General features: G+C 46.2%; 1 protein-coding gene across 1 annotated transcript in view; it reads left to right on the forward strand.

Moving 5' to 3' along the window:
* LCT (lactase) overlaps positions 1–14,841 on the forward strand; it is a 49,122-nt gene that overhangs the window by 10,388 nt on the left and 23,893 nt on the right. Inside the window, exons 2-6 of the mRNA XM_070768480.1 lie at positions 533–612; positions 3,530–3,613; positions 5,481–5,583; positions 7,284–7,362; positions 11,336–12,062. Coding sequence (XP_070624581.1) covers positions 533–612; positions 3,530–3,613; positions 5,481–5,583; positions 7,284–7,362; positions 11,336–12,062 — 1,073 coding nt within the window. The remainder of the gene's footprint in view (positions 1–532; positions 613–3,529; positions 3,614–5,480; positions 5,584–7,283; positions 7,363–11,335; positions 12,063–14,841) is intronic.

Genomic DNA, 14,841 nt, shown 5'->3' on the forward strand with positions numbered 1-14,841 from the left:
ATGCACAGTAAGGGTTGGATGGACTTGGCACAGTGAATAAGGACAGGTAACAGCAGTCCCCTGAGAGCACCCTACCTCTCCAAAGTCTCTCCACTTGGAAGTCTAAACTGTTGTTTAGACCAACAGTTCCCAAGCTTTAGCAGGTGTCGGAATCACCTGGAGCGCTTGTAAAGCACGCAGAGGCCAAGGTTTATTAGGAACTGAGACGCAGCTCTCTCCATCTGCCTTTTACATTGTGTGGGGTTAGGGAAAGGAACTGTTTTGATTCTTGCAAAAGACTTTACAAGTGTCCTGCACGTCACTGTTCTGATTTATATGAAACAGTCTCTAAAGGGACATTTCTTAAAAAGCTACCTTGTTTTCTAAAGTCTTTCAGCTTGAGTAAAATCATGTGAGTGATTTCTGCAGAAATCTTTTTTAAAGTTGGTGAATGTGGACTAGAAAGGCCAACAGAAAACGAGTTCACCAGTGGCTTCTGGGGTCACAGCCTCCTTCCTCTCTCACCTACATCCCCTCCTCTGGTTGGTTTCAGGTGGAAAACTCTCTGTGGTCCTGCGAGCTGAGACGCTCTCCAAGCTCCTGCTAGAACCATCTATGTCTACACTTGTCAAGGTAATGACAGCCCAAAGAAATAGAATCTGTAACTTCTGAGAAAAGTTGCAAGTTTAGTTTTAAAAAAACAATAGAAATTTTTGTCGACTTGACATCCTTTCTTTTTAAATTTATCTTATTGACGTGTATTTAACCTACAATGCTGTGTTAATTTCTACTGTACAGCAAAATGATTCAGTTATATATATTTTATATACATATACATTCTTTGTCACATTCTTTTCCATTATGGTTTATCACAGGATATTAAATATAGTTCCCTCTGCTATACAGAAGGACCTTGTTGTTTATCCATCCTACATATAATGGTTTGCTTGACATTCTTACAAATGCCTCTTCTGAGTGTTATGCATTCTCTAGATTTATAATTACTTTAAAACAAAATCTTATTTGTTGTAGCCCCAGCTCTCACTTGGTCAAGTGTCAGCTTTTGCCTACACAAAGACGTCAAATGCCTCTGGTCTTGCTCCTTCTTAAAAAGAGCTTATCAAAAGAGAGGTCAGTTTTGTATTTTTCATTTGTTTGTTTTTTTAGCAAAACAGACACTAGGGTAAGAGGTTTTTTTTTTTTTTTTAAATAACATTAATAATGTGGTCCCTAGAGTGCCCATCCTGCTTTCTACCTCCTCTAAAAACAACTTTTAACTATAATTTTAATAATAAACGTTAAAACATTTGAGAATTTAACAGCCTTGGCCCTTGTAACGTTGACTGCTGGGCAGCGTGGAAAACCCTCTGAGAAAACAACTGATTCCTGTAGTTGCTGCACCGTGTCTGTGCTGCGATGGAGGCCCCATGTGCCAAGGTCCAACTTCAGATTTACAAGCTCAGGGGTTTAAAAACCAGACATGATAAGGTCCTGAAATGACCAGGCCCAAGACTGATAGTATGACCAGAAAACCAGAATATCTAAATTCTTTTATAAGGGCCGATAACTGCTATCAGTTATGAGCTCAGGAGACCAAAGTGCTGATCAGAAAATGCTTGTCAAGAAGTAGTCTTTGAACTGGTCTCTCTGCCCCCATTTCCCCCCTGCAATACATCTTTTGCTGAATTCCCTGCTGAGAAGCTATGTTCCCCTAAAACGGTGAAGGTCCTCAGAGCCTTCCAGAATGCGGCTCACCAGGGCCCTCTTGCCGGCTCTCTGCCCTCGCCTTTTCCCCGGTGTGCATGCTGTCACTCCACCAGCCCTGCGGCATTCGCTACCCGAAGTCTTATCCTCCTTCCCTTCCTCAAATCTCTTCCAATAAAATTCTACCCATTATTAACATCAGTGTCAATGTGCCCACCATAAAGAGGCTTCTGTTAATAATACTTCCCCACTAAACCTGATGTGGTCTCTCCCTGCTTGGAATATTTTAGCCATTTGTTAGATCAGCAGTTCTCAAATTTTGGTATCAGAATCACCTGGAGAGCTGCTGCTGCTGCTACTGCTGCTAAGTCGCTTCAGTTGTGTTCAATTCTGTGCGACCCATAGACAGCAGCCCACCAGGCTCCCCCGTCCCTGGGATTCTCCAGGAAAGAACAGTGGAGTGGATTGCCATTTCCTTCTCCAAAGCATGAAAGTGAGAAGTGAAAGGGAAGTCACTCAGTCGTGTCCAACTCTTCGCGACCCCATGGACTGCAGCCTACCAAGCTCCTCCGTCCATGGGATTTTCCAGGCAAGAGTACTGGAGTGGGGTGCCATTGCCTTCTCCGACCTGGAGAGCTACTAAAGTACAAAACTTAGTGTGGAGGGACGCCCTGGGCTTTCATAGCCTTCCCACATTCCCAGGTGAGTCTAATCCCCACCAAGATTTGAGGTGTGGACTTTTCTTATATCACTTAGAACTTTCTGCCTGTTCTTCATGTGGTCAGTACATTTACTAACTCTCTCTATCAAGTTGTAAGTTTCTGTGGCTCCTACTCATCTTTAAACCCAGCACAGTGACTTTCAAGAGTTTGAAGTCGATGATCACATGCTGCCTGGAGCTGGTAGACAAAGCAAGGGCTGAGAGGGCCAAGAATGTTCCAATGGAGCTTGCCAGTGGGGAGCAAGCCTGTGGACTGTTGAGCAAACATGGCAACAACTTGATTGGGAAAACCATAGGGAGCAGTGGAGAGTCAGTTATCTAAGGTCAAGTGCACTGGGTTGTTCCCAGATGCCATCACCCACGGTCTCTGTCCCAGGGGAGGACAAGGAGGGAGCACAGGCGACAATCTGGTCGTGGCCAGGAGAGAAATGGCTCGCTGAAAAGGGTGGAGACTCTGGATCTGTAGTTCTTAAAGTATGTGCAGACAGAGACAGGGTGGAGATGTATGTCCTTAACTGGAGCACAAATAGGAGTGTCCACAGACCATGAGAGCTCTGTTCCTGGATTATAGTATGGGCCAGGCTAGGGCCAACGGGAGTGGACTTTAAGCTGTGGTTGGAAAGTAGCCAGTGACGATAGCCTACAATTAAAACTCCAAGCTCCGGTAGGGTCTGCAGAGATTACTAAGTGGACCGTGAGTGGCTGAATCTCCACTGCCTCTGTCCTGCAGAGTGGAAGGGCCATGAGAAGGGTGCCACCCAGGGCAGCTCTGGCCTTTGACCCCTTTTCTTAGAGTTCACTCACTCGGTGGAAACCCACCCTTTCTGGCCCGCAGTACTTCTTTTATTCACTCACTCACTCATTCCATCGTACACATTTATTGAGCCCTTCCTGTGTGCCAAGCACTTTGCTGAGTGCATACATGATGCATTCCTCACAACACAGAGGCAAACCCCATACACATTCTCACCTCGTCCCCAGCTTTTCCTCATCCTGCTTTTTCCTTGGAAAATCCTGCTTTGGAGTATTCCATTTAGTAACGAGAGAAACAAAAAAAATAGTTCTGAGCTAGTTCTTCATCTTGAAATTGCTTATGTTCTAAAGATTCTGTTTGCTTATTTCCAGGATGCAGTTGACTTCATCTCTCTTGATTTATCTTATGAATGCCACAGTGAGGCAGATTTACCACAGACGTTGAGTGAACTGCAGGTAACTTAAGCTATTTTCCATATTGATGATGAATGGCAAAGGTTCCTGAGAGCATACTAGTCATTTAATGCTTCAGCTGATGCATAAACTGGTGGTCCAGTGGTTAGGACTCCATGCTTTCATCTCTGCCAAAGGCCTGAGTTCAATCCCTAGTTAAGGAACAAAGTTCCCACAAGCCTTGCAGCACAGCCCCCCCACCAAAAAAAGAATCCATATACAGGCAGACTTCCCTGGCGGCTCAGATGGTAAAGCATCTACCTACAATGCAGGAGACCCAGGTTCAATCCCCGGGTTGGGAAGATCCTCTGGAGAAGGCAATGGCACCCCACTCCAGTACTCTTGCCTGGAAAATCCCATGGACGGAGGAGTGTGGTAGGCTACAGTCCATGGGGTCGCGAAAAGTCAGACATGACTGAGCGACTTCACTTTCACTTTCTTTCATACATGCAGTCTTGTCTGAGGAAATTTCCATAGAGAACCTCTGGAGGTTAGATAGTCTTCCCTGGAAAGGATAGAGAGAGTTGGCTTTTTAAGGTAAGTATTTACCTGGATCCTCTGCTCTCTCATGTAGAAAGCTATTGAGAATCAGAATTCCAGTGTTCATTCTGAGATTGAAAAAGACATTTCGTAGATGTGGTCATGGAAATATTTGCCTTAACAAGCCAACCCTCACTGTCCACTCCCCCCAAAGAACCTGTACGCCCCTCTCTGAGCCTTAGCTGCTGCTCCCTGCCAGCACACAGGTGTCTTAGGGCCCGGGGACCCATCGCATGTCCACAGGTTCTGAGTGCTGCAAGAGCTGTGTGTGGAGGTCCTGCATTCCCTTCTCAGAAGAAACCCTGCTCACCAGGGAATTCCTCACTCAGCAGACGGCTCCTCCAGCTCTCCAGCCCTGTGACATCACAGGCCACCCTACTGTGCATGGGTCTTTCAGGAAGGAGAAAACCCTCTATTCCCGTAGTAATTTGACTTTACCACATTGACCCGGCACAGGGGAGGAACACAGCTATGTGAGCCACAGCCCCACTAACTAGTTCTGAGCAAGTTAATCTGTTTCTCAGAGCTTAAGTCACCTCATTGTTACTGGTGGCTCTGAGAAAATAAAGAACCTGCCAGCCTCCTGTTTGAGTAGTTGCTGTTGGTATTTCTCAGTGGCTGTTAACTATTCAGAGGAGGGGAAGATAGTGTGGGAAAAATGACCAAACCCAAGAAAAAGTAACTTAAAATGAGGTCAAACAACTTGTCAGCCCAAAGATGTTCCTTTTGATACTGAAATGGCTAGAAATGGGAGAAAAATGACACCTGCTCCAATTTTAATGGAGATAGTTTCTTTTCAATTTCTTTATGGAAAATGTCAGACATATCCAATGGTAGAAAGAAAAACACAATGAAGCCATCTCCAGGTTCAGAGGCTGTCGACTCGGGGTTGATCTTGTTTCCTTTATACCCTGCCTCGCCCCTCCCCAAGCCAGATTGCTCTGAAGCAAAGCCTCGACATTATAAACATCATGACGGCAGCTCCTGATGGAGCTTCTTGTAGTAGCTCAGGCCGCTGACATGGGCAGATGACCTTGTTCCTGGTCCTAATACAGAGACTAGTTCTAGGAGGTTCCTTGTGGCCTGAGGTGATAGGATAGATGAACCTATGTCTTTGGTGGGGGTCTGTATAGAGAATGGCCTCTGTTATAGAAAAGTGTAGTTTTTTCCTCCCTCGAGTCTGGAGTCAGCTCCCTTTATTAACTGACACGGCTAGAGGTCATTTCCAAAACCACACTGAGTGTTGTGGCTTCACATCTTGAACACCTGTCCCTGTTAACTAACAACTCTCAGCAACTTCGGTTCCCTTGCTGGCCTATATCATTTTCAGACCACTGAACCAAAAGTGAAAGTTTTCGTCTTCAGCCTGAAACTCCAGAACTGCCTCTCCACCAGGAACAACGTAGCCCATCTGCTCTTCAGCCTGCTCAAAGGTGAGTGGGCCATCATCGGAGAGGTTTGCAGTGACGTTTGGCACATTGGCTTGTAGGGTAGCAATCTTGAGAGTCTGGGGTTCCGACAGGAGAAGAAGAAGAAGGTATGGTCTGAGAGCCTGCCCTAGATGCGTGTAGAGTCCTTGCCTTCTTACTGTTGGTCACTTAGTTCCCACTGACCCAAGAAAGAAGAGAAGTTCTGTACAGCACGTGAAGGATGCCAGGGTCTCATGGAGATAAAGACCATCGGGCCAGAGATGTCAGGTGTAAGCATGGCAACAGCCCTGTGCCCATCTGTCTGTTTCAACTGCTCCTCCCTCCAGGGTCTCTCATCTGTGCCCCTCTTTGCAGGACTGCTCTCTGCCCACCCCAGACACTTTTAATTTTGTTCATTTCCCCATTGCTTGATCAGCATCTTCAGTTACAGGACCCCACAACTCATGGACCATCTCCAAAATGTCTCTTATTTCAAATTCTTGAGAGTGAATCTGATGGGTGGGCCATGCATCAGAAGACTTCTCCTGGGACTTCCCTTGGTGGTCCAGTGGTTAAGACTCCATGCTTCCAATGCTGGGGCTGCAGGTTCGATCCCTGGTCAGGGAACTAGGATCCTGTATGCTGTACAGCATATAAAAAAGGTTAACATTATATTTGATAAAAATTTTTAAAATGATTATTCAGAAGAAGATTGTCCTGGTCCAGTCTGGTCAAGGGAAAGCAGTGTCCATTAAGGCATCAGGGGCTGAGGACCACTAGACACTCTGCCAGAAGGGGCCAGGGGCAGGCCCCTGGGTGCCTGATATCCAGTTCAGTCTCCCTGTAAGGTCAGAATATGGGAGATGTTGGTCGTGCCCTTTTTACCACTTGTAACCAGTGCTGAGCTGGCTTCACAGACTTCATGAACCATATCTATGAATGCCACATAACTCTCACCCTAACTCACTTTGGAGTAATGATTTCCTGTTCTTAAATCCCATCCCTTTCTAAATGGTTGAAATAGGCAATCTTATGTTTATGCTGCTGCTGCTGCTAAGTCACTTCAGTCGTGTCCGACTCTGTGCGACCCCATAGACGGCAGCCCACCAGGCTCCCCTGTCCCTGGGATTCTCCAGGCAAGAACACTGGAGTGGGTTGCCATTTCCTTCTCCAGTGCATGAAAGTGAAAAGTGAAAGTGAAGGTGCTCAGTTGTGTCCGACTCTTTTCGACCCCATGGACTGCAGCCCACCAGGCTCCTCTGTCCATGGGATTTTCCAGGCAAGAGTACTGGAGTGGGGTGCTTCTTGCAAAAAAGATTCCACCCTCTCCTAATGTTTGAGGTCTTCTGAGTCAGTTGTGCTCTGCATTTGGTCTCTAGAAAAGCAGCATCAGCATCACTGGAAACTTGTTATATATTCACATTCCAGAGCCCACCTCAGATCAGAAAGCTCTGAGCAGAAACCTGGGAGTTGGGCCCAGCAATCTGCATTGAACAGGCTCCACAGGTGATGCCGATGCACATGGAAGTTTGAGAACTGCTGTTCTTAGTAGGAAAAAAAATCACATGTGACCTCCTTAAATCATGGCCTTGGAATTTTCCAGAGGGGCTTGGAACCATTGCTTGGAGTTTGGCTGTGGTATATAAGTGAGGAGAACTGTTGATGGCAGTCATGCATAGTTGGGTGGGCTTCAGGTGGAGTGAATTAAACTTCTTCTCTTTCAGCCATAAATGAAGACCAAATGCTCGTCATTGGGTTTGATATTAGTACATTCCTGAGCTGTTCATCGAGTTCCAAGAAAAGGTAATGTTAGATTTCCTGTTGAACTATCAATAACTGATGTTTGCAGAATGCTCCGCTGTTCTTCACCTGTGTAAACTCACGGGACTGTTATCATGTGCCTTTGGATTAGTGAGTCCTCTGCGGCCGTTCTGGACATGAAAGATGGAGACTCAGGGGAAGGCTGGGAGCAGTGTCTCTGGGCCCCATGCAGTTCTGACATTCTCACCAATCATTCAGCCTCCTCTAGTTCACCAAGAGCACACAACTAACAGAGCTGGTGTTTGAAGCCCTGCCTTCTAGTTTAGATCTTTTTGGAGGCATTGTTAGATGATGAAGAGCAGGCTGGGTTAATGATAGACCTGCCCATCCCTGAAGTTATGTGGTCTGAGTAAAGTGAGTTCTCTGTACCATTTTCTCTCATGAAATTTGAAGCATATTACCTGCAAGGAGACAGCATAAATGGGAAAGTCAGCCGTGCACCGGGCAGAAGCCTAATTCAATGGTTTCTCAGGACAAATGTTTTACAATATTGTGGGATTGCAAATAATTTCTTAGCACATGAAGTACAAAATTGGTAAGACACATACTAAAAAAAAAATTAGAGCAGATCTGCAATTATCTCCATAATTATGTTAGTCTCCTGCACTTACCTGGAGAAAGGCATGGCAACCCACTCCAGTATTCTTGTCTGGAGAATCCCATGGACAGAAGAACCTGGTGGGTTACAGTCCATTGGGTTGCAAAGAGTTGGACATGACTGAAGGGACTTAGCACCCACGCGTGCATGCACTTACATTCCAATGCATTTCTTGAGTGAGAAATCTTGGTGTGGAAGCCAGTGCAGGGAGTTTCCCAGAACCCTCAGCACTCCACAGGAGTATGTTGCACAATGGAATGTCTCGTACCCTGTGTCAAGGAAGGACTAGGGGCAACCATTAGCTTCCCAGACCTTCAGCCAAAGCTCGCTGCAGACATTTCTAGCATAGCTCTGTCCAAGATCATAAGCTTCAGTGCGTTACCTCTTTGTACCTTTTTTTCTCCCAGCACTTGGCTGTCCTCAGCCATGTCTCCCTCTACTGTTCAGTCCTCTCAACTCACTTCAAATCAGCAGTTCACATCACCAGACCCTAAGCAGCGACATGTCAGGCTTTGTGCTCAGAGTGTGAGAAGTATATTGCAGTTATACTGCATGAGCAAGCAGGTCAGAACTGCTCTCCGTTTATATTTGGAATCAGCTGAGGAGTGCTGGGCTGTGTTTTTTGGAAAATAAAACTGAAGAGGTCATAATAAAAGGGGCAGTCTGAGAAAGCAGTGCTTATAAAATCACAAGGTGACATGAGACATCAGTTCCAGGGTTCTCTTTCTAACACCTTGATCTCTCGCTACTTCCCCTGAAGGGAAGGTCCAATGTTGGATAACATGTGAGTGGGTGAGTGTTTATGGAGAACCTGCAGGTGTGGGGCAGGTGGAAGGGGGTTTTGGGAGGACAGACATCATTTTCTCATTGGAGTGTTTTAGACTCAGAAGTGAGACAGGCGCACCAGTGACTCTAGCAGAGAGTGTGGCAGGAGATACAGCACTGCTCCCCAGAGGAGAGGATGAGAGCACTACCGGGATGCTCTGAGGGGTCAGAATAGAAGGTGAGGGACAGCTGAAGGAGGGACACCTGGAAGGCTGGGCATATGGACTTCTTGAGCTAAATCTCTACCCAACTGAGGCAAACCCAGGCTCCAAGGCCTGTATGGCAAGTTCTGTTTTATCCAGGTGCAGTTTATTTCTTGAAAACCTCTTTTCACCCAAGCCAGGACAATCATGATCAGAAGGGTTGGGTCGGAAGAGCTGAGTGGGCACCCCTCCGTGTCCCTGGTGTGCTCAGACTCATGCATCTGTTTTGGATAATCCACAGCTGTAGGCCATCATTTCCCGTCACCACTTTTCTACCAAATGCAGAGTTGATGCTTCATAAAACAGAAGGAGCTTAAGTTTGAACCCTGGAGAAGGGCATGGCAACCCACTCCAGTATTCTTGCCTGGAGAACCCCATGGACAGAGGAGCCTAGTGGGCTACAGTCCATAGGGTCGCACAGAGTTGGACATGACTGAAGGGATTTAACACACACAAATTTGTAAGGCTCAGGCCCCAGTCCATGGGAGAGATCTTTCTGCAGGGTCCCTGTACCAGTTCTGCGCTCTGGGCCAGGCTTGTAAAATGCCAGCCCCTCTCCACACGAGAGCCCTAGGACAGGGAGTTGCTCTTCTCCTTCACTGCCTCTCCCCATGTGTGTTCTCTCCTCCGGGCTGAACACACCCACCTCTACCAACGCTTCCTCAAGGCTGCCCTCTGCTGGTGAAACTGCTGCATGTTCTCAGGCACTGGTCTCCAGCCTACAGGACAGGACTCAAGGAGGGAGGGAGGGAGGGAGGGAGGAGGGAGAGAGAAGGAAAACAGACTAGAATTAAACAAAATATATCAGACTTTGTTGTGTATGAAAATAGCTCTTTAAAAATAATTTTATTTATTTTTGACTCAGCTGGGTTTTCATTGCTCCACAGGCTTTTCTCTAGTTGAAGAGAACGGGAGCGATGGGGTGCTGCTACTTTTCATTGCAGCATGCAGGCTTCTCATTGCAGTGGCTTCTCTTGTTGCAGAACATGGGCTCTAGGGCGCTCAGGCTTCAGTAGTTGCTGCACAAGTGCTCGATAGTTGCGGCTCCCAGGCTCTAGAGTACAGACTCAGTAGCTGTGGTGCACAGGCCTAGTTGCTCTGAGGCATGTGGGATCTCCCTGAACCAGGGATCAAACTCATGTCTTCTGCATTAGCAGGTGGATTCTTTACCACTGAGCCACCAGGGAAGCCCCCCAAATAGCATTTCATGTTATGTTTTATTTCAGCTATGTTTATTTCAGATATATTTATTTCTGAATAAATATTTATGTTCATAAAGCATAACACAAATATGCATATAATGTCCACACATCTACGCATATATATAGTGATATGTGGTTAAAAGCACAGACTCTGAGCTCTATCATTTGCAAGCTGTCTAATCAAGGAGTTCTCATTTTAAAAAAAGATAAAAGTTTATTGACATAAATGAAGCCCAGAGATGGACAGTCTATAGAGTGGGTAAAATCATCAGAAGTCCAGGCTCCTCTCTTGTTGTTTTGTCACCTTATCAAAACTTCTACCTCATGGTCCTAGATGGATGCTTGAGCGCCTGCCATTATGACCATAACCCAGGCAACATGAACAAGAAAGGAGGTTGTAGCTGGGGCTGATATTTAAGTGGTACCCATCAGTAGAGCTGTACTGGTAGTTCAATTACTGAAATATTTCTGTACCAGCTGGTAAATAGCTGCTGGCCCCTGATGCCCAGAAATTACTCACTTCTTTAAGTCTCAGTTTCCTTCTCTGTAGGAAGAGGATAAATAATGTAGTGCCTACCTCATACACTTATTTTGAAATTTAAATGAGGTAATTAATGTACATACATTTTTATCACAGTGGCCAATACAGAATCAAAAGACTCAATAACTGAAGTCATTATCTTTAGTTGTGTTTTATAAATATACATTATAAGAAGAAAAATTTCATCAGAACTGAAGACGGTATTCAAGGGTGTTCTAATACAGAGACTAGTAGCATTAGCACAGTATTTTCAGTCATGCAGGAGTAGTGATAACTTGCCTAAGTTCAGTTCACTCAGTCATGTCCAACTCTTTGTGACCCCATGGACTGCAGCATGCCAGGCCTCCCTGTCCATCACCAACTCCCGGAGTTTACTCAAACTCATGCCCACTGAGTAGGTGATGTCATCCAACCATCTCATCCTAACTTGCCTAAGAAGGGGTAATAATAATAATTTCCCATCTCCCAGTCACTTCCTGCCCATCATTTGGAGTCAGTGTTATTGGAATCTTTACATCAGTCTCAGGTCACCTATAAATTAGAGTCATTACTTATTATGTCCCTTCATGTCACTTCATTCCCTCAGCTGGTCTTGTTCTCTGAGTGACAGCCTGACCCTCCAGACTGCCCTGCAGCTGGGCCCAGACACAGCAGTATACGCCTGGTCGCCCCGCTCAGCCTATCAGAGGGTCTGGGAAGCGTTTGCCAACCAGTCCAAGGCAGAACGGGATGCTTTCCTGCAGGATGTTTTTCCTGAAGGCTTCCTCTGGGGTGTCTCCACGGGAGCTTTTAACGTGGAAGGAGGCTGGGCAGAGGATGGAAGAGGGCCGAGCATCTGGGACAGAGTTGGGCACCAGAACACCAACAAGGGCCAAGCAACGCCAGAGGTGGCCAGCGACAGTTACCACAAGGCAGACACTGACGTTGCCCTGCTCCGTGGCCTCCAGGCCCAGGTCTACAAGTTCTCCATCTCCTGGTCCCGCATCTTCCCCACTGGGCAGGGGCGTAACCCCAACCCCCGGGGTGTTGCCTACTACAACAAACTGATTGACAGCCTCCTGGACTCGCACATCGAGCCCATGGCCACCCTGTTCCACTGGGACCTGCCCCAGGCCCTGCAGGATCGCGGTGGGTGGCAGAGTGAAGATGTGGTGGACGCCTTCCTGGACTATGCGGCCTTCTGCTTCTCCACGTTTGGGGACCGTGTGAAGCTATGGGTGACCTTCCACGAGCCGTGGGTGATGAGCTACGCGGGCTACGGCACCGGCCAGCACGCTCCGGGCATCTCCGACCCAGGGGTGGCCTCTTTTAAGGTACTTCCCATCCTTGCAGTGCCTACTTGTTGGAAGAGGAAGGGCACTTGGTTGGAAAAACACTCTTTCACCTTCCCATCAGCAAGTCTTTCCTTTTTCTTCTTTAGAGGAAATTGGAGGGAGGGAAGGAGCTGTTAAAATTGTTAAAAGTACCAAACGCTGTTCTGGTGCTTTAAACATTGTTACTGCATCCTCAGAACGGCTCTGATGGACAAGGGAATTGGGGTTCAGGAGGAGAAGCAATTTGGTTGTGATGACATTGCTAGTGGGTTAGCAGTGTGAAGCCAACATTTTGAGCCCAAATCTACTTGACTCCAAAGCAAGTGTTCCATGTCAGCCAGGACTTAACTGCAAGTGACAGAAAACCCAACCTAAACTGACTTTAAAGCAAGGAGGGAATTTCTGAGTTCAGGAAACTAGAAAGTCCTAGTTTTAGCTGATCAGAGTAGAGTTGTTTGGACTACTGATGACGTTACCAGGACTCAGTTTTTCTTTTTCTCTTGTTCCCCTCATTGGCTTTATTCTTAGGCTTCCCGGTAGCCAGATGCCTGCAATCCTTCTCTGATATTTCAACATAAGTAGAAAACAGGAAAGATTGCTTATCACTGTTCTGGCAGAGGTCTCCTGTGCTCATGGTCTCCATGTGGGTCACATGCTCATCACTGAACCAGTCACTGGGTCTAGGCTAGGGGGCTGTGAAGCTCAGTGCAGATCCCAGCTCTACCCCTCAGTACTGGCTGAGAGATGGGGAGGTGGGGACGGAGGAAGGTGATCTTTCCAGGGGGCAATCAGAGTATCACTTCAACAAGAAGGGGATGTATATCTTGAAAACAAAATATATATTTTTTCTTTTTTTGGCCACATGTGGCATGTGGGATCTTAGTTCCCCAATCAGGGATTGAACCAATGCCCCTTTCAGTAGAGGTGCAGAGTCTTAACCAGGGAAGTCCCTGGAGACAAAATTTTAAATATCTTCATATGGGTCCCAAGCATTGTCTTCCTTTTTTTTTTTTAATCTCCCAGAAAATCTACTAGCTTCACTGGCAACATTCTTCAGGATAAGCACATTAGTCTGGCTTTCCCCTGCCACACTTTGGGTTCTATTCTGAAATGGGCTTCCCTGGTGGCTCATATGGTAAAGAATCTGCCTGCAATAAGGGAGACACAAGTTCAATCCCTGGATCAGGAAGATCACCTGGAAAAGGGCATGGCAACCCACTCCAGTATTCTTGCCTGGAGAAGTCCATGGACAGAGGAGCCTGGCGGCCTACAGTCCGTGGGGTCACAAAGAGCAGGACATGACTGAGTGACTAACACGCACAAACTGCTCTGAGACAGGAGTATTCACTGTGCCCCAGGCTAGATAAGTGTCACCAAGACATTAAAACCGTTGGTGGGGAAATGATACTAACACACATCAGAAAATTAGAGAGCAATTCAAAATATGCACAGAGTGAGCTCTGTGAGTAAGCGACTCAGATAATGCCGGAACATAGCACTGAAGTCAAGGCTTCCCTTCTGCTCTTGTTCACCACACCCACGGAGAAAGAGAACTCTACTGAAAGCAGAAGGTTTGGACCTTTCTGTGTTTTTATTGTGAAGCTCATCCCAACCTTTTCTCCTTAGGCTTCTTATCCCTACAGCTATGTCTCCTGAGATTTTCCTATAGAGACTTTGATGAGAAAGTCCACCTCACTTTTCTCTCTCGATTCTTCCTTTTATTTATAAAACATTATGATACCAGTAAGGAAAAATTTCATCTCTCTCGTCATCTTACCAGTATTTCATTCCAGTCACAGTTTCCTCGCACTCACAGTGTAGTGTACCCTCGGCTTCGTACCTGTGGTTTTTTTGTTGTTGTTTTTATTGAAGTGTAGTTAATTTACAGTGTTGTGCCAATCTCTGCTGTAAATCAGAGCAGCTCAGTTATATACATATATACCTTTTTAAATATTATTTTTCATTATGATTTACCCCAGGAGATTGGATATAATTCCCTGTACTATACAGCAGTATAGTATATACTGTATATACTATTATATATGGTGTTTATCTATCCCATATATGATAGTTAGCGTCTACCAACCCCAAACTCCATCCCTCTCCCTCCCCGTTTCCTTGGCAACCACAAGTCAATTCCCTACGTCTGTGAGTCTGTTTCTGTTTTGTAGACAGGTTCATTTCTGCCATATTTAGATTCCCCATATAATACCATATGCTGCTTGTCTTTCTCTTTCTGACGTATTTCGCTTGGTATGGTGATTTTTGGTTGCATCCATGTTGCTACAGATGGCATTATTTCGTTCTTTCTTATGGCTGAGTAGTATCCCAGTGTATATATGTGCCACATCTTGTTTATTCATTCCTCTGTCAATGGACATTTCGGTTGTTCCCATGTTTTGCCCTGACACCAGCAAGCTTAGAAGGGAAGCATTCCTGCTTTTAAGAAAGGAGCACAGTTTGCTGCTGGAGGTCAGGGCCCAGTTAAGGACTAATATTTGGTACACTACAAGCAGTCAGGAGCTCCTCTTCATAGAGCCATGTTTTGGAGTAACATTCTTCAAACACAGGTGTCAACCTCTTCACATGACGAAAAGAAGAGGCGCTCAGTAATAACAAACCCCTTCCTGCACCCCAGTCTCTGCTCTGTGCTCTGCTCACACAGCTGCCCTGAGTCCTTCAGGGAGGATCCAGAATGACCCACTTCCTGCAGACCAAGCTGAAGTCGAGAGAGAAGATGGTTTGAGTTTCCTGAGCATGTGACAGAGTCGATTTAAAT

The sequence above is a fragment of the Bos indicus genome, chromosome 2, assembly GCF_029378745.1.
Source record: "Bos indicus isolate NIAB-ARS_2022 breed Sahiwal x Tharparkar chromosome 2, NIAB-ARS_B.indTharparkar_mat_pri_1.0, whole genome shotgun sequence".
Taxonomy (NCBI): Eukaryota; Metazoa; Chordata; class Mammalia; order Artiodactyla; family Bovidae; genus Bos; species Bos indicus.